General features: G+C 40.3%; 1 protein-coding gene across 1 annotated transcript in view; it reads right to left on the bottom strand.

The window, feature by feature from the left end:
- Positions 1-1,617: 1,617 nt before the first annotated feature.
- The window catches only part of CPN1 (carboxypeptidase N subunit 1), a 78,113-nt gene continuing 58,771 nt past the window's right edge, over positions 1,618-20,959 (bottom strand). Inside the window, exons 6-9 of the mRNA XM_082267565.1 lie at positions 14,309-14,448; positions 5,407-5,506; positions 4,471-4,589; positions 1,618-2,172 (exon numbers count right to left, since the gene is read on the bottom strand). Of these exons, the coding sequence (XP_082123691.1) occupies positions 2,044-2,172; positions 4,471-4,589; positions 5,407-5,506; positions 14,309-14,448 (488 nt within the window). The 3' untranslated portion in view covers positions 1,618-2,043. The remainder of the gene's footprint in view (positions 2,173-4,470; positions 4,590-5,406; positions 5,507-14,308; positions 14,449-20,959) is intronic.

Below are 20,959 nucleotides of genomic sequence, written 5' to 3' on the forward strand. Positions count from 1 at the left end.
ATCTACTATTACTTCTCTACAAGACAACCAAATACAGACTATAATTAACCCAATTAGTCCAGATTGGTCCCAAGCTCAAACAAACCATGGTGTCTTCAGCTGGAATTCCTCTTTCAACACCACTCTCAACCCTGAGTATGGACAGTAGAATAACCATAGCCATAGCAGCCTATGCAGATGCTATGAGGCTAGAAAAGAGAAGCTACTGCTCCTCCGCTTGAGAAGTTGCTGTGCGGCTGATTGAAAACGTATGTCTACACTGATTCAGCCGCAACATCGATTGTGCTGCCACTCCCAACAGGTCAGAGAAAACCCAAATGAAACTATAAAAAGAAAAAAAACAGCCTAGCGCATTACCTTTGCGGCAATTTATTGTTTAAAAAGGTGTATATATTGTACTCACAAATGAGATGAAATATCAAGCGAGGTATATGTAAAAAGTCCACCAGATGCTCCACTTAGCATGGACTGCTGACTAGTAACAGTTGTGGAATGAAATGTCCAAATAAAGCTGTAGTGTTTCGAGAGATGTCCCCTCTTCTTCAGAGTTCTCATCGCAAAGTAATGCGCTAGGCTGGTGCACTCTCTGTTTTGTTTTCCTTTTTAGAGGTGCTATGTGGCTCAGGGGTGGTAGAGGGCCCACTTGGAAGGTTTTTGAAGCAACAAACAGAGAGAATGTAAAGATAACATACACCCACTCAAAGATCCAGATCTCTGAGCAGATTTGTTGTCTTCAGAGCTTTAGGTCATCCTAGCTAGCTCTTTGATATTAACCATGTATGTCTAACACAGTTATTCTGAGACTAAAACTCTCTCGTCTATACTTCCCCTCTCCATCCAAAATTAGGCAACATGGCTGGACATACACTGCAAGAATAATTACACTATTGTCCGAATTCACACTTCCAGGTGTAACTCAGCTAGGTCTCTGGGGGACTCAATCATCATTTTGCTACAGGGCTTGAGTTACGCACCTGAGTATGGGGCTCATATTATTTTGGTAAATGAAACATATATGCATTTCTTCACTTCACCGTGCACACAAGAATGAGCTGTGACATTCACTTTGTACTTTTTGTCTGTCACCTGGATAAAGGGAATCGGTGTATTCCCAAAATGTCTTTTTTTTTTTTTTTTAGCTTGAGTAACAAATCTTGAAAATAATCCATTTCCTGACCATTTTTGGACTTCGGGTTAATTTTGCTATCTGTGTCCCCAATGGAGAAACCGAACAGAGGACAAGGAAAAATGTCTCCAACAGGGACACAGCAATAAAGACGCATTTGTAGTATAGTTTGGGATAAGTAAAACCACAGTTTTATTTTTATTTCCCCATCTTAGAGGTTTCCCCTCACCCTCCCAGGTGGTGTCAGCAGAACAGAAAGTAAGAAAATTCTGACATAGGTTCTAATCTGGTTCTAATCTGTCCCTGTTGTATCCAAAACCCAAAAGCTTTGGTTGGACTTTAAAGATCCTTTTTTTTTTTTTAAGCTGAAGATATTAATTCGTTTCTTGAAACTGTGCAGGCTGTCCCTTGACAACCTCATGGTCCATTTGACATCATTTTTCATAATTTTTTGATTAGCTATCTTAAATATTAGGCAGGTAAAAGAGCCAAATGGTAAGATGGACTTTACGCCAATTGCACTATTGATTGAGTTACACAAAAGCTCCTGTTTACAGATGCAATCTAGTTGAACAAATATTGGAAGATCCTTTAACCTTGGTAAAGCAACAAGACGTGCTATCCTATACAAAGGAGGCAGCTGATACAATATGAAAATGGAAGACCATAAACCTATTCTCAAAAAATTCTTTGTACTTAAATACTTGACATGTAAGAAAATACTTACCTTAAATCTGCATAATATTATTATTTTCTTTAATATGCTATATATTTGTCTACTGGCTCTTAAAGTCCATTTAAGTTAGAGGCTTATTGTATTGGATTGTCAACAGTAGAAGATAAAACAGAATGAAAAGTTTTGTGCCAAGTCTGGGATAACGATTGTCTGATGCTCCATAATACCGGTTCCGTGATTTTTATCTCCCTCGCTTCCTTTCCGCCGCCCGCGGTACAACTTTCCTGATATGGTTCTTGGAGTTCAGATTTCTAGACAGAATCTTTTCCTTTGAGCTTGAGGATCTTTCTTTCTTCAGCTGAAAGTTAAGCTGTGGATGTATAGATAAGCATATGTAGCATGACAAGTGGCTCCACATATATTTTATTTATTGATGTATTATGTTTAAGACTAGGAGGTGAATTCAAAATGTTTTTATTTCGTTTAGTCAAGTTAATCTGGACTATTGGATATGAAAATTACATATTTACACTACTGCAGACTCATTTAAAAAAATATATGCATGCGATTGCAGTGAGCTAATGCAAGGTTCAAAGGGTTATAGCAGGTGGTGAAGACCTCTCCTCGTTACCTGCAAATGCTCATCATGTTTGGATCACTCTTCAGAGATAAAAGCACGTGTGAACGAGCCCTTAGAGCAGGGGTCTCCAAACTTTCTAAACAAAGGGACAGATTGCTATCTTTCAGAATTCAGGGGGAACGGACTGTGGCCAGTGGGAGTATTAATGCCCTGGTATAAGCAATCTACAGGCTTGGTTGTCAGTGATTGTAAGAAATTTACATAGCGCCTGTGGTCAGTGGAAGGAGGAATAATTCCCCATCATTATATTGGTGGAAACAATATTGCCACATGTTGGTATCAGTGGGAGGAACAATGTCCCATCATTAGTGTCAGTGGGAGGAAAAGTGCCCCATCATTGGCGTCAGTGGGAATAAAAATACCCCAATGTTGGTGTCAGTGGGAGGAAATAGCCTTTTATCAATGAGAGGAATAGTGCCCCAAGGGCCGGATAAAGGCAAGCAAAGGGCCACATCTGGCCCGCTGGGTGCAGTTTGGAGATCACTACCTTAGAGCAAGGCAGTAAAACAAGTAGATTCTAAATAAGGCCAGACTTTCGTGATTCATAAGGCGCTTTTCCACTGCATGAAACCGAACTGTTCGGCTCGCTTTTGCGCTTTTCCACTGCATGGTACCGCATGGTACGGTGTTGGAACGGTTCAACACGGTACAGTACGGTGACGCTTTTCCCCCACGTGGAACCGAACTGTACGGCTCACTTAAACAGTACCACCTCAGTTGTGGTTCCAAGAGGTACCATATCCCACATTCCTTTGCATGCAGCCTTGACTGTTTGTCACTACTAGCCACTGATTGGTCAGAGAATTGTTGTTATCCCACCCACTTTACTTTAGTGGAAAAGCAAACCATACCAAACTGTACCGAACTGTTCCAACACCGTACCATGCAGTACCACCATGCGGTACCATGCAGTGGAAAACCAAACAGGGCCAAGCAGGGCCGAGTGGAGCCGAGCCAGTACTTGCAGTGGAAAAGTGCCAAATGTCCATTTTTTTTCCTTTTCTACTCCCTTTTACCTTCCTCTGTGTTTTACAATCTACTTGATCCTTATTTGTCTGGCTAAAATTTACAACCCTTTATGCCTTCTATTTCGAAACATAAGCCTTCAAGTTAAACTCCAGACTTTGGTTGAGTAATAATTTTAGGAATATATACACTATACTATAAACAGTATGTACAAAATAATTCTTGTGTTTTTATGAATAATGTATAATACCAAACTCTGAAACAATTTGTATTACCGACTATACTGAAATGAAAAAACCATTGACAAGAAAAAAGTAAGAAGCTTCTGGTCATTTGGGTTACTAAAGAGTCCACAAAGCTCTAAAAAAAAATGACATAGAAGTGCCATTTATACAGTGTTTTTTTTTAATTTTAGGAAATATTTTATATAAGAAAAAGAAAACATAATGGAAGGTTTAGTGTATCAACTTATATTTTTAAAAAAGTTGAACGATACCCATCACGCAGTGAATAGATTCCCTTCACAACTAAAATGTTTAGGAGTTTGGTAATGATTGCCTCTATTTCTTTCATTAGGTAAGTAAGGCTGATCGCTGGATTGCAGATGTGGCAAATATTCTAATCTGGTAAGGTAATTTTATATTGTTGGGGGCTCTCTGGTGCCCAAAAGAGCCTTCATAGGGCCTTTGGGGTCTTAAATAAAGTTAGAAAGAGGGAACCAAGTTGCGGATGCCAGTCCAATCGTAATTTTTTTATTCGTCACAATATAAATGTTTTAAACAAGTTTCAGGGGTTTATTTAAAGACCCCCTTTCATCAAGGTTTACAAATGTGTTGCAGGAATCTAGACAAGGTCCTGGGGCTATATTTGCAAGGAATGGTTGAGGACCAGAGACAACCAGAGTGTGCTTTAACCTCTGATGAAGGGGGATCCCCATATATAGGTTACTAGTGTATTTCTAGAGATCTAATCAGTTCTGCTATTGGCAACCATGGGAAGTGCAGTATCTTGTTATCTTGTTAATAATTGTGACTGAATGTATGCAACTGACTTGTAACTTACCTCTGTAGCTACATCTGGACCAACAGTAACTGTTGCAGTCTTTGGATAGTATCCATCTGCTGAAGCTGTTACCGTATATGTGTCTGGTAACAACAGGCGGAAATAATCTCCTCCTTCACCTACCAGAAAAAAAAGTGATTTACTATTTGCAGGATTACAGGATTAAACCACACAAAAATTATATTTCATTTTCAGATAGATGTTTGGTGATTTAAACTACCTCTCATCCTTCAGGGACTCTATTGGGGAGAACACCTAAGTGTGTATGTCTGTACAGCCGCTGTACCTATTATGAGGTGGTCCGGCTGTCTATGCTGGATGTTGGATTTATTTATTATTTGGGGGGACAACCAAAACTCTCAGGAATGAAATTATTGGCCTGGAGATCTCACTAGTAAACAAAGAAATGCCATTCCATGTGTTCTTTGCTATGAAGGCCAGTTATAGGTGGGGGCAGAGGCCATTTTCTTTGTTGTTCATGTATACTGGTGAGCGGACACACTGGATGCCTTTGCTGTTGTGCTATTGGCTGGGCGTCCATTGTGCCCCCAAATGCCTTTAAGGAGGGTTGGGGGCTACCTCCAGGCTCACCTGCTCCCTATCTATCCATTAGCTTGCATGTGCTTCCACTGTGGAGACTCTCATACATTTTCAAGTGTTAGGACTGCAGGTAATACAGGGTGCCGTGGAGTGGCCCTACAGCTTACACTTGTGTTTGCAAATGTGTGCTAACTGAACCCCTGTTTTGGCGCAAACTGTTAGACAGGTTAATTTGGTTGGTAAGCAAACTGGTTAGCAAATTGAACTGGGAAATTTTTATCTGTATAGATCTCACTAGTACCCTAGACATAAAAGCCAGGGTCTGCTTCTACCTACTAACCTACACCTATAGCAAATGTATTAATTTAGGGTAGACTGACCCATTAATATACTTACCAGAGAAAATGTTATGGCTGATATCAGCCACTGAGATGATAGCGTTAGCTATACCGTTATTATTTTCATCTGTCACCATGCCTTTAATGCCTTTGTGCACCTAGACAAAAAAAACAAAAAAACATAGGCAAGTAATTCAGAAAATGGTTTGTTCAATGTGGTCAGTTTTACAAGCTCCAAAAATATCTATGAACTACATCACATATAGTAAAACCATAAGTAAACCCCACCATCTGCTGATGCTGAAAATCAACTTGTGCACACAATTGTAATCTTTAATATCTCAATCTTGTAACTGTTTATTGCTAGTGCAGATCTTCTGTGTTCTTTGTATCCAACATACTGAATCCATTATTTAACACTTCTAATTACTACAACATGGAAAAGTGCACAGGGTGCTGACATCGGCCTTTAACATAAAGGCTTTAATAAAGTAAACTCAATTACTACAATAGAGAGTTATAGAGAGTTTAAATAACTGAAAAAAATGAATTGTACCTGTAACTGTATCATGAAATTAAATGAATAATAAAAATGGCAAGGAAAAAAAAAAAAACAATGAAGAGTGTATTAAATGTTTACATCGGTGGTCAGTGTAGAAGTAACCCCTTACATTTGTGGTGAGTGTAGAATTAACCCCTTATTATGGTGGTCAGCAAGGAGTAACCCTTTACAATGGTGGTCAGTGTAAAAGTAGCCCCTTATATTGGTGGTTAGTGTAGAAGTAGCCCCTACATTTGTTTTCAGATTAGAATTAACCACTTACAATGGTGGTCAGTGTAGGAATGGCCCCTTACATTGGTGGTCAATGTAGAAGTAACCCCTTACATTGGTGGTCAGTGATGATGTAACCCTTTACATTAGTGGTCAGTATAGAAGTAACCCATTACAATGGTGGTCAGTGCAGGAATGGCCCCTTATATAGGTCAATTTAGAAGTAACCCCCTACATTGGTGTCCTTTTAGCAGTAACCCCTTACATTGGGAGTCAGTGTAGAAATAACCCCTTACAATGCTGGTCAGTGTAGAAGTAACCCCTTACATTGGTGGTCAGTGTACAAGCAACCCCTTACATTGGTGGTCAGTGTACAAGCAACCCCTTACATTGGCAGTCAACATAAAAGTAGCTCCTACATTTGTGTTCATTGTAGAAGTAGCCCCTTACAATAGTGTTAAGTGTAGGAGTAGCCCCTTACATTGGTGGTCAGTGTGGAAGTAAACCTTTACATTGGTGGTCAGTGTAGAAGTAACCCTTTACAATGGTGATCAGTGTAGAAGTAACCCTTTACAATGGTGGTCAGTGTAGAAATGGCCCCTTACATTGGTGGGCAATGTAAAAGTAACCCCTTACATTGATGTTCATTGTAGCAATAACCCCTTACATTAGTGTTCAGTGTAGAAATAAACCCTTACATCGGTGGTCAGTGTAGAAGTAACCCCTTACATTGGTGGTCAGTGTAAAAGTAACCCCTTACATTGGAGGTAATTTTAGAAGTAAACCCTTATATTAGTGGTCTCAGTGTAACAGTGGCCTCTTACATTGGTGGCCCATGTAGAAGTAGCCCCTCACATTGAAGGCGAGTATTGAAGTAGCTCCTTACACTGGTCGACAGTGTTATAGTAGCCCCCTACATGGGTGGTCAGTGTAGGATGAACCCCTTACATTGATGGTCAGTGTAGGATGAACCCCTTACATTGGTGGTCACTGTAGTATGAATCCCTTACATTGGTGGCCATTGTAGGATGAACCCCTTACATTGGTGGCCATTGTAGGATGAACCCCTTACATTGGTGGTCAGTGTAGGATGAACCCCTTACATTGGTGGCCATTGTAGGATGAACCCCTTACATTAGTGGCCATTATAGGATGAACCCCTTACATCGGTGGTCACTGTAAAAGTAACCCCTTACATTGGACGTCATTTTAGAAGTAAACCCTTATATTAGTGGTCTCAGAGTAACAGTGGCCTCTTACTTTCGTGGCCGGTGTAGAAGTAGCCCCTCACATTGAAGGCGAGTTTTGAAGTAGCTCCTTACACAGGTGGACAGTGTTATAGTAGCCCCCTACATGGGTGGTCAGTGTAGGATGAACCCCTTACATTGGTGGTCAGTGTAGGATGAATCCCTTACATTGGTGGTCAGTGTAGTATGAATCCCTTACATTGGTGGCCATTGTAGGATGAACCCCTTACATTGGTGGCCATTGTAGGATGAACCCCTTACATTGGTGGTCAGTGTAAGATGAACCCCTTACATTGATGGTCAGTGTAGTATGAACCCCTTACATTGGTGGCCATTGTAGGATGAACCCCTTACATTGGTGGTCAGTGTAGGATGAACCCCTTACATTGGTGGTCAGTGTAGTATGAACCCCTTACATTGGTGGCCATTGTAGGATGAACCCCTTACATTGGTGGTCAGTGTAGGATGAACCCCTTACATTGGTGGTCAGTGTAGTATGAACCCCTTACATTGGTGGCCATTGTAGGATGAACCCCTTACATTGGTGGTCAGTGTAGGATGAACCCCTTACATTGGTGGTCAGTGTAGTATGAACCCCTTACATTGGTGGCCATTGTAGGATGAACCCCTTACATTGGTGGTCAGTGTAGGATGAACCCCTTACATGGGTGGTCAGTGTAGGATGAACCCCTTACATGGGTGGTCAGTGTAGGATGAACCCCTTACATTGGTGGTCAGTGTAGGCAGGAGAATAAAATATTTCACAAAACCCTGTTTGATAAAGGATGGATTACTCTAAGTGGTAGGTACTGTATGTTGCAAATCACTGCATAATATTTCTATAAATTAACAGAATATATTCTAGCAGGAGACACAAATACTAGGAATTTGTTTTCCTAGAATACTGGAAATCCAGTAAAAAATGTTAATCAAAGCATTGCACTAAAATAACCTTTGCTTAAAAAAAATACCCAGTGCATCGTCATCCTGTCTCTTTCATCCTGGTTTGTATATTTAATTACCTTCAATTTCTACACGGTGAAAAGTACACAGAGACAGTTATTCCAGGGCTGCAGGTCGGGTACTTGGAAAGTCTGCAAAGCCTTAGGGCCTATAAAACGAGACTCTGAGCCTGGCCTAGGCTATGACTGCTGGAACACAGGAGCTGGAAGGCCAACAATAAGCGCAGTGTATGGAGTTAATGTAGCCTGGAGCTGGGTGTAGGATGTGTGACTTAAGTGTTCTGTTCTTCCTGCATCCATTTCCTCTTCCCTGTCTGCCTGGTGCACGTCTGTTTTACTTGTATATCCTCAAATATGAAAGCGGCTCAGAGCCGACTCTTCCAGAAATATTTGCAGTGCTAACGGATGGGATCTCGGACACATATACCAGCCTAGCGTCTAACAGAGATGGCCACAGGGGCCATTCCTTGTTCTTCCACTAAACAATACAAAATCTTTATAATAAAAAAAGGTGATAAGTGAACTATACAAAACATTAACAATTATAATAGTGTGAAAGCGAAAGATACTAATTTATTAACATAAAAAAGTGAGATAACCTTACCAATAATAAAAGGGTCATCAATAAATTGATGATACAAAGCCTTTCCGATGATAAAGTTATGAAAACTGAACTTTGAAAAAACTTTAGAATAATAAAAGTCAAATAACTGAGCAATACAACATATTTACCATGTTAAAAGGGCAATAACTGAACAATACAAAACCCTTACTGTGATAAAAACGGTCTTAACTGAAAGATACAAATCCTTTACAATAATAAGGCATGAAAATGGATTGATACAAAGCCTTTACTATCATAAAATGCTGATAACTGACAATACAAATGCTTTACAATACTAAAAGGGTAATAACTGAACTATAAAAAAATATTTATTATACTAAAAAGGAGATAATGGAACAAAAAAAAAAAAAAAAACCTTTACAATAATAAAGTGATAAAAAACTGAAGTTTACAAAAACTTTACAGTAATAAAAGTTAAATAACTAAACTATACAAAATTGTAACAATAACAAAAGGGCAATGATTGAACAATACAAAACCCTGACTATAATAAAAACGGTCATAACTGAAAGATGCAAATCCTTTACAATAATAAGGAATGAAAAGTGATTGATACAAAACATTTACTATCATAAAATGCTGATAACGGACAATACAAATCCTTTACAATACTAAAAGGAGATAACTGAACCAAACTAAACTTTTACATTAATAAAGTGATAAAAACTGAATTGTACAAAAACTTTACAGTAATAAAGGTTAAAGAGGTTGTAAACCCCCAAAAATTTTTTTTTTCTTTTTGCAACCTGAAAGAGAAACTCATAATGAGCTAGTTTGCACCGCATACTAGCTCATTATGAAATACTTACTTTAGAACGAGCCCCCGCCGTGCCGCCCGCTTACCTGTATGACGGGCGACATGTCCAGTCTTCCGGGATCGCGGCATCCGGCTATCTGATTGGCCGGAGCCGCGGTGACGTCACTCCTGCGCACGCGCGCGGGGGCCGACGGTCACGGCACGGGGCTCTGAAGGAACGCCACCAGCGGCCGTTCCTTCAGAGCGCATTGCGCCAGTGACGTCACTGGCTGCATGTAAGGTAAATATCTCCTAAACGGTACATGTTTAGGAGATATTTACAGTACCTATAGGTAAGCCTTATCATAGGCTTACCTATAGGTAAAAGTTACAGAGGAGGGTTTACTTCCTCTTTAAATAACTAAACTATACAAAACTCTAACAATATCGATAATAGTGGCTTGAAAGCTAAAGGATACTGAATATTTAACATAATAAAAACATAATAACCTTTCCAATAATGAAAGGGTAATAACCTAATACTACGAAGCCTTTGCCCTTGATAATGGGATGAAAACTGAACTATACAAAAACATTACAAAAAAGAGTAGTTAAATAACTGAACAATACACAATCTTTACCATAATAAAAGGGTGGTATTGTGCTCACTATACAATTTATTCAGTCTGGAGAGTGTTTCACTCTGGTCCAATAGGGAGGCATGTTGGACAGTGGGAAGAAACCTGGCGAATGGGTGCACAGGCTTTTTATACAGTCCTGATGATTGGCAGAGGGCAGGTCTCCTCTGTGCATGCTGGGATACTGTATAAAAGCTAGGAGCACATGAGCTCGGGGTCTTTCTTAGGAGAGCAGAGTCCCGGAGGGAGGGGGCGGCTGCCTCCTCCTCTGTAGAGGTGCCATGCGGACACAGGAGGTCGTCCTGAGGGCCAAAGGAGCGGTAGATAGGAGCTGAACCCAGAGGTCCAGGTAAGCTGACTGAGAGGGGAGACACTGGAGACCCTGTGGCTGCAGTATCGTGAGTAAAGGGACTTGTGTCCAGGGGCCTGACCTGAGGGGGGCCACCCCTGCTCATGGGATAGTCAGTGGATGGGTGTCAGCAGAAAGAGGATACTAGGGAGAGTGTCCTGAAGATAAGATAAGAGATTGTCCACCAAGTCGTCTTGAGGGAAAACAAGAGACTTAAATTAATCCTTATTCATCTGAAGTGGCAGGATGAATTAACAGCCTGGCTGTTCCATACCTAAGCATGAAGTAGAGAAGATAGAAGTCCTCAAAATACTGTGAATGGTTAAATTGGAGTATCCCACTATTTCCTTCTCTCATCCTCATCACAAAATAAGCAACAAAAGAAAGAAATACCCCTGGACTGAATATTGAAGAGATAGAGTCAAGAGGAATGTAAGAAAACTATATTGCTTATAGCTGTGTACTGGTAATCAGGGGGACCCGCAAAGCAAATATTGAGCAGTCCTTAAGGGGGCAGTGCTACATAGTAAAAAGTAAAAAATATTGTTTTTTTTTTTTTTTTTCAAAATGTTCTGTCTTTTTACATTTATAGCACAAAAAATGGAAAAAAAAATCAGTGGTGACCAAATACAACCAAAAGAAAGCTCTATTTGTGTGAAAAAAATGATATAAATTCATTTTTGGTACAGCGTTGCATGACTGCCCAATTGTCAGAAAAAAAAAAAGCAAAAAGTGGCCTTGTCATGAAGAGATGGAGGGGGGGGGGGGGGGATCTTCCAGAGGAAAAGTTTATATATCAAAAGGGTAATAACTGAAGAATACAAATCCTTTACAATAATTATAGAGGAGTGAAAACTGTAGTAGACAAAATCTTTACAATAAAAAAAAGGGATGAAAACCTAATGATGCAAAACCTTTACCATAATGAATGATAAATGAATAATACAAAACTGTACAATAAGAAAGGGGCAAACACTGAACGATACAAACTCTTTACAATAATATAGGGATGAAAACTGAACAATGAAAAACAGCTCTACAAAGCTTTACAAAAATGATAGAAAACCTTTCCCGAGTTTCATGTTGTCATATGAAATTAGAAATGTACCAATTATAAGACAGTAAAAAAATTAGTTTTTGTGATATTGGTCAACAACTTTCCCCAACCTACTGACTTTAAAATGAACGCCTGTCAGCACGCTGATTAATGATCACTCTGCTCTATTCTCCCAGTCTTACATTGATAGCAGTGTGCAAATGGTTGGCTCCCACCGCTCCCCTTCCCTACGGGCAGAGTAATAAATAGGATAATATAAAACAGACCTAAGAATGATACTAGCTTTAGAACCAACCTATAACTGATACTTTTTGGATTTGTGATGGACATAACGATATTCTTCTTTTAAAATGCTCTGCTGTGTTTAGCACTAGATTATAGAGATGTGTAATCAAAATGGTGCTGTGCCACTAAAACACTGGTGTATAATTAAATAAATATAATAAAATTAATTAATCAACGTGAAATTAAAATGTAAAAATTTTGTAATATTGATTAATATAGTGAAAAAAAGTCCCATAGACTATTTTCACTATATTAATGAATTTTCACTATATTTATGCATTTTAATATCACGTTGATTAATTTATTTTATTATATTTATTTAATATACACCAGTGTTTTAGTGGCGCAGCACCTTTTTGAGTACACATTTGATTATTGTATGCAGTGAAAACATACTTGCTGATAGCTGCCGCTTATTCCATATTTTATTTATTATTTATTTATTTTATTTAAGGTTCTTATATAGCGCTGTCAATTTACGCAGCGCTTTAGATATACATTGCGCATTCACATCAGTCCCTGCCCTCAAGGAGCTTACAATCTAAGGTCCCTATTCATACATACATATTTTATACCTATAGATTTACATTCAATTCTATAATTATTTTCTTGCACTTGCATTTGTGCACTTTATTTATTGTTTATTGATCACTTGGTTGTTCACTTGGTTGCGCTGATTTTCATCCCTTTATATATTTGATTTTAGAGCTATCTCCTATTATGTGCATGGAGTTTATGGTGGAAATACATAACTTTGTTACCCAAAAGATAACAGAAGGCTGCCTGGTTGACTTCCCATCTTTAGCCATACATAGGGCCATATAGAATGCCTTTCAAAAGATCGCAGAAGGCTGCCTGGTTGACTTCCCATCTTTAGCTATACATAGGGCCATATAGAATGCCTTTCATATGAAGTTGTGGTTTAGGTGTTTAGGAAAAATAATCTTACCAGTTGATAGACCTCTTAGAGATCCCTAGGCTTCAATCTAGGCTGGCCTCCAAAGAGGAGGGCTGTTGTAGTGGTGAAAAGGGAAGGAGCACCAAACACAAGAAGATGGAACTCAAAGAATTACATTTGTTCATCCTTGTGTTTGTCCAAACTCTTACTCCTAAACTTGCAAAAACTAAAACTTGAGCAAACAAAAGGACAAAAAACAAAAAACAAAACACATTTCTCTGACCTTGTGTGTTTGAAGATCCTACACCTCAAGCTCCAGTGTTGTGCACATGAAAGTATTATGGAGAAAAGTGCTAAGGAGTGTGAAGACACCGTATCAGTATTCATCATTTTTTTAATTTTTAAAATAAATTATATTTTCAGTTTACGAAAAGGTTTTATTGCACAAATCAGTATTGTTTACAGATGTTTTTTTTTATTATATTATTGACTTATGATGAAGGTTTTGTTTTGTAAAAAATGAAATCACAGATAGTATTGCTCAGGTTTCTGCTTATTAAATTACCTCTATCTCTTGAGATGATTGAGATGTGAGAAAAATGGAAATTGGTGCCATTTTGGGTAAAGACAAAATAATAATTATTAAATAAATAAATAAATATACAATGTGAACAGTTGAGACCCCGTTCACACTGGGGCGACGCTACTTCCCGGGGCGACCTGCGAAGTCGCGGTGCGCTGCTCGCACCGCGACCTCGGAGCGGCCGGCATGGACTTCATATCATTGAAGTCTATGCAGGTCGCTCCGGGTCGCCCCAAAGAAGCCCCTGGACCCTTTTTCTAAGTCGGAGCGACTTGTGTCGCTCCTGTTAGAACGGGTCCACAGCTTCTCTACGGAAGGCGACCTACGGCGACCTGTCAGGCGACCAGGTCGCCTGACAGGTCGCCCCAGTGTGAACAGGCTCTAAAGGCTCATTCAATTAAAAACTGTTTTTTTAGTTTATAGGAAATGCTGAACGGAAAAACCCCTTAAGTTTCTTGTATCTCTGAGGACCTTTTTTGGTGAGATGTTCTCGGTTCCTGTATACTCGCTATGGCCATTATGAGGAGTTCCTACTTTATTCATGCTATTTATTTTATATTATGGAGAATGTAACAGAAGGAGTTGGAACGAACTATGCTGCTAAGGAACAAGTTTTCTAAGTGAAGAGAAATGACAACATTTGCTAATCATATCAGGGAGATCTCATTGATGGAAGGCCAAGAAGACTCCTCCAATCACGTTTGGGTGGCATGGCCATTTAATGTTCCCCTCCTGGATGGATCTATGAAAAGAAAAACATTTGGTCCTCCCATCTTTGTCTTTCTTACACCTTAGGCAAAGAACTCACCTGTTCTAAAAATGTGATTAGAGCCTCGCGGTTCCCGTCCCACTCCCGCTGCAGCTCCGACTCCTTGGGAAACTTGTTGCAGCTCAGTTCCAACGTTATTTCAAAACAGTTTTTGTAAAGGTAATTGAAGTCCTGCATACCTGTTAGAATAAATTAAAATGACAAAATATATAGTTTGTAATAATAGAAACTTGTGCTGTTTTGGGTTCTTAATGCTGTTACATAGATAAAAACAATAAAGAGCATCCTAAAACTCCAAAATATATATTTTTGTATTTTGTGTTTGAAAGAATAGAAGATAAATGGTTGGTAAACAATTATTATAATAAATACATTTCACCTGAAGCTAAAAAATAGGTTAAAACACATTTATGTGAACTAATGTTTCCACTCAGCTCTCCTAATCCAGGCACCCCTGCCAGACAACATAGTAAGGTTTGTGACTTCACCGTTTTCCACTTCAGTTAAGTAATACAGCTTGTTTCCCAACATTAGATAACTTGAAAAATCACACCATCACAGGTTGGTACTGTGGGTGTGAAACAAATAGAAAAAAGTGCCACGTCCTACTGGTTAGAATATATATGGAACTGTGGGTTGGGAAACATGGACTTTAGAGGCACAATAGTTACTGTGGGTTGGGAAACATGGACTTTAACCACTTAAGCCCCGGAAGATTTTACCACCTTCCTGACCAGGGTTTTTTTTGCGATTCGGCACTGCGTGACTTTAACGGACAATTGCGCGGTCGTGCGACACTGTACCCAAACAAATTTGACGTCCTTTTTTCCCCACAAACAGAGCTTTCGTTTGGTGGTATTTGATCACCTGTGCGATTTTTACTTTTTGCGCTATAAACAAAAAAAAGCGACAATTTTGCAAAAATAACAATATTTTTCACATTTTTTTTATATGAAATTCCCCCCCCCCCAAAAAAAAAATGTAAAAATCCAAATTATTTGAAATTTTTGGCCAAATTGTTTTCTGCTACCTATGTTTGGTAAAAAAAATCACAATAGGCGTATTTTGATTGGTTTGCGCAAAAGTTATTGCGTTTACTAACTAAGGGAAAAATTTTTGTCATTTTTGTTGTCTTTTTTTTTAACGCGTAATGGCGGTGATCTGCGATTTTTTTTTTGCGCTACTGCGACATTGCGGCGGACAGATTGGACCCTTGACTGACATTTTTGACACTTTTGGGGGTACCAGTGACATTACTACAGTAATCAGTGCTATACATATGCACTGTTACTGTAAAAATGACACTGGGAGGGAAGGGGTTAACTTTATTGGAGAGGGAGGGCTTAAGTGTGTCCCTAGGGGCGTGTTTCTAACGGTCATTGGATGTGGCTAGTGGTGTAATAGCACAGATCAACGGTCCTACATAGCAGGACCGAGTGATCTGTGCTTTTACACAGGGGCGAGTGACAGGCGGCTTTGTTTACATTAGCCGCCTGCCTTTCTCCCTCTCTACCCGACGATCGCGAGTGACCGGCAGACATCGGGTCCGCCGGTCACACGCGCCGGCTTCGTCAGGTACGAGCAGGGGCGGGAGCGCGCCTCCGGCGGCACGCGCTCGCCCCCCTATTCGCTCCCAGGCTAGTGACGTACCGGTACGTCACTTTGCCTGGGAGGGGCTGACCGCCGCCGTATATAGTCGGGCGGCGGGCGGCAAGTGGTTAAAGGCACAATAGTTACTGTGGGTTAGGAAACATGGACTTTAGAGCTGATTCTTTAATCGCCATCTTAAATAAGGGAAACCGGAACTGAAACCATGCAGCTTCACAGGCAGTTTCCTACTGCGCATGCATGAGTTGTGCTGTGCTCTGTGAATGATCCCGCAGTGTCCTGGACGGGGGGGGGGGCTCAGAAATTCCGGCTCAGCAAATCTGACTGGAAGTAGGAGCAGGTCCCAGTCAAAACCAGGTACCCACTGCCCCCCAAAAAGTGCCAAATGTGGCAGTAGAGGGTGCAAACAAGTGGAACTTCCCCTTTTTTGTGAAGTTCTGCTTTAAGAAATCTGTTTACAGTGAGACGTGATGCCAAACATACTAATAAATACATTTTGGCTTTAAATACACTTTAATGACTCAGGGGTTGATTTACTAAAGTCAAATTTACTGTGCACTTTTAAAAGGTAGGTAGAACAAATTAAAAAAAAAAAAAAAAAACATTGGTTATTAAATACCACAAAAAAAAGATTTATATTTCACAAAAAATGGTATAAATTTATTTGGATACAGTGTTGCATGAGTAATTGCCAGTCATACTATCACAGCACCGAAAACTGGAAAATGTCCTAGTAATGAGGGTATGCAAGTAAATTCAGAGGCTAGGACGTTGGGGCTGATTTACTAAAGGCAAATAGACTGAGCACTTCTAAAAGTGCAGTTGCTCCAGAGCTTAGTAAATGAGGGAGAGCTCTGCTGACTTCCATCATCCAGTTATGTGCGAGAAAAAAATGCTGTTTTTTTTATTTTCCTTGTATACGATTGGTTGTTCTTTGTAAAGTGAAGCTCTGGAGCAACTGCACTTTAAAAAGTGCACAGTCTATTTGCCTTTAGTAAATCAGCCCCTATGTCCTAGCCTCTGAATTTATTTACATACCTTCATTACTAGGACATTTCCCAGTTTTCGGTGCTGTGATAGTATGACTGGCAATTACTCATGCAACACTGTATCCAAATTAAATTTATACCATTTTTTTGAGAAATATAAATTTTTCTTTTGGTGGTATTTATTAACCAATGTTTTTTTTTTTTTTTTTTTTTTTTAATTTGTTCAACCTAAATTAAAAGGGCCACATTTTTTGGGAAAAAAAACATATTGCTAATCTATTTATTTATTCCCCATTCATAAATTACTATTATTTCTTCTCCTTTCTGGTTGTAAGAGGAAGAGGAGTGGAGATCTCCAATGTAAACAGTATTGGGTTTTCATTTGTGATGACTGTGATTGTTCATCACGGTGATCACAAGGTACAGAGCTGCTCTGATTGGCTCTGTTCTCCTCTACAGCAATAGCTGTTTTTTTTTTTTAAGAAAGTCTTTGGTCCTGCCTCCTCTTGCTTGTCACTCGCCTAGGCGAATGGCGTGCACTATGCTCCCTTTTGCCTCCTGGGATATGTGACACGTGGCATAGCCTTTCATTTAGTACTGAAGGAGGGAACCTAGGAGGCCTAGTGCGGCATCATTGGGAGACATGCCGGTTGAACCCAGAGGAACCAACAGCCTTCTGATGAAGTCACACAAAAACATGCCAGCGCGGGACCGGGGGATGGCATAAGAGAAGAGGATCTCAGCAAGACAACCCTGGGTCTGCTGGGTAGGGGAGTATCTGAATTGTGCAGAAGACACCTATTAATAAGCAGGAGTTTAAACAAATCGGGGGGTGAAGATCTATTTAAGTTTTTTTGCCCATAACAAGAGGTCATTAGTTAAGGTGGCAGGAATGCAGGCCACACAACCTGAAACTATTTTAAAGCACAACTTCAGCCAAAATGTTAAGAGGGATGGCAGAATGAGCAGGGCATATGACTTATCAGTGTACTGCTGCTGCTTTAATGCCCAATCTGAAGGCTTCAGACATGAAGGAACATTGTATTATTTAACTCCAACATAAAAAATGTTGTCATCCTCCCAGCTGTGCTATCTGGCAGAGGTGTATGAATCCCAAAAGTGACAGAATTAGAATTATAAATACCGTATATACTCGAGTATAAGCCGACTTTTTCGGCATGTTTTTTTTTTTATGTTGAAAAAGCCCCCCTCGGCTTATACTCGAGTCACGGTATAACTTACCTTTTCCCTGCACATGCGCCGCCGCCGCTCGGGAAAGCCCGTACATGTTTGGCTGTTCCCGGGCAGACGGCGCATGCACGGTGACGTGTTGGCACCAGGCGGCGCCATTTTTAAATGTAAGCCGCCTCACCGACAGGTAGGTCAGACTCCTCTGCAGCCCCTGCATTTCCTCAAGAGATGGAGTGCTGCGGGCATGGTACAGGATATTCTGCTGTACCATGCCCGCAGCACTGCATCTCCTGTACCATGCCTGTACCATCTCTGCCATGCCTGTACCATCTGTGCCATGCCTGTACCATCTGTGCCATGCCTGTACCATCCCCTGTGCCATGCCTGTACCATCTCCTGTGCTATACCTGTACCATCTCCTGTGCCATGCCTGAGGCATCTCCTGTGCCATGCCTGAACCATCTCCTGTGCCATGCCTGTACCATCTCCTGTACCATGCCTGTACCATTACCTGTGCCATGCCTGAACCATCTCCTGTGCCATGCCTGTACCATCTCCTGTACCATGCCTGAACCATCTCCTGTGCCATGCCTGAACCATCTCCTGTGCCATGCCTGAACCATCTCCAGTGCCATGTCTGTACCATCTCCTGTACCATGCCTGTACCATCTCCTGTACCATGCCCACAGCCCTGCATCACCTGTACCATGCCCACAGCCCTGCATCTCCTGTACCATGTCCGCAGCCCCTACACCATGCCTGCAGCCCCTGTTTTGGGTCTCGTGGTGGTCCAGTTCGGTCCAGTAGCTGCTGCATTTACCACCCTAGACTTGTACTCGAGTCAATACGTTTCCCCAGTTTTTTGTGGTAAAATTTGGTGCCTCGGCTTATATTCCGATCAGCTTATACTCGAGTATATACGGTAATTTGGACGATAAGACAGTTCACATACAGTATGTGTATTTCAACTTCAACAAGGGTAAATTTAGTAACATACATAAAAAATGCCATCCACCATATACTGTATCTTTTTTTTTTTTCCTTTTCTTTTTTCTGCTCTTCTAATCAAGTGAAAAGTGGAATTTGATTGGTCACTGCATCGGCCACTGACTGGTCATTTCTCTTTGGTACTCTTATTAGACAATCCAGCTCATTATTCTGCAGCCCAAATGTAGGTGACAGTAGTTGGTCCACATGCCAATATAAACATTCTCCAGTGGAGGTAAAAGGTTAATTCTCTCTACAATTCCTCACTAATGTATTGAGCACAATTCTAACATATAAGGTCAATTAATAACATCTTAATACACAAACACACTCAGTGATTCAAACGTGAATGGCCCAATAATAAAACAAAGATGTCGATTGTAATGTAACGGCATAATTAATGAAGTGGAATGTTGTGTGTTATGTTCTCAGTGGTGTCACCAGCCCAGGAATGTAAAATGTCTGTAGCCAGTTACTCCCAGAAATAATCTCATTAACTATTTTAGGCATTTTGGTTGGTTTAGCCTTCCATGACCTCAAACAATCCATCCGGCTTGGATATGCTTAATTATTACAGGAAGGCAAACATAACCAACAGCTATACATTTAGAAACGTTTGAATAAAACTGAAAGTGTTTTTAAAAAAAAAACCTGAGTTTTCATCAGTGTTTGACATTCTGTTTATGGCGCAGAACAGATTTCATAAAGTTCTAAAGTTAGCATATTCTACTGAAGATGACAATTAGCTGACTGATGGAGAGAAACTGAGGGAAAAGAGAAACATTGGTTTACTAGTCAGTACCAGTGTAGAAAAATATATTTTCTTTGGAAGAATAAATCACCTCTAATGTTGGATGTCCTACATGTGGATGTTGGTACATTGTGTAAAGCTTCAAATATTTTTTTTTTACATTTTAGAATGGGGTGCCACGAGATTGTCCATAATTTTAAAGGGAGCCTCGCCGGAACAAAGGTGGAGAGGAGAACATATTCTACACTACTAGAGGAGAACACATTCTACACTACTAGAGGAGAACACATTCTACACTACTAGAGGAGAACACTTTCTACACTACTAGAGGAGAACACATTCTACACTAATAGAGGAGAACACCTTCTTCACTACTAGAGGGGAGCACCTTCTTCACTACTAGAGGGGAGCACCTTCTACACTACAAGGGAGGAACACTTTCTACACTACTAGAGGGGAGCACCTACTTCACTACTAGAGGGGAGAACCTTCTAAACTACTAGAGGGGAGTACCTTCTACACTACTAGAGAGGAGCACCTTCTACACTTCTAGAGGGGAACATATTCTACACTTCAAGAGGGGAGCACCCTCTACACTACTAGAGAGGACTACATTCTACACTACAAAAGATGAGCACATTCTGCCCTACTATTGGTGTTCATATTTGAGGTGATCACATTCTAAACCACCATAGGTGAGCAGAACCTATGCTACGAGGGGTGAGTATGTTTCACACCCCTAGAGGTGAACACATTCTGCATACGAGAGGGCTGCACATTCTATACTACAACAGGTGAGTAGGTAAGCAGATTTTACACCACGAGAGTGAAGCACATTCTACACCAGTGATCCCCAACCCCCAGGCCGCGGACCGGTACCGGTCCGTGGATCCAATGGTACCGGTCCGCCAAAGAACATCATTTTAATTTTAGGAAAAAAAAATTCAGAAAAGGGTGGACCCGGGGCGCAGAGCAGTGCGCCCTGAGCCCACCCATTTGTGTGACAATAGCGAATGAATATTTCAGTTTGTTTTTCAACTGAGTTCTACAGTTTATTGGTCACATAAAAGGTGGACATGGAAAAGTTCTGAAATTATTTATCTTTGTCTCATTTTTTTTTACATCACAGAAAACTGACATTTTAACAGTAGACTTTTTATATCC

Source organism: Pelophylax lessonae, assembly GCF_965119305.1.
Source record: "Pelophylax lessonae genome assembly, chromosome: 9".
In the NCBI taxonomy this organism is placed as follows: Eukaryota; Metazoa; Chordata; class Amphibia; order Anura; family Ranidae; genus Pelophylax; species Pelophylax lessonae.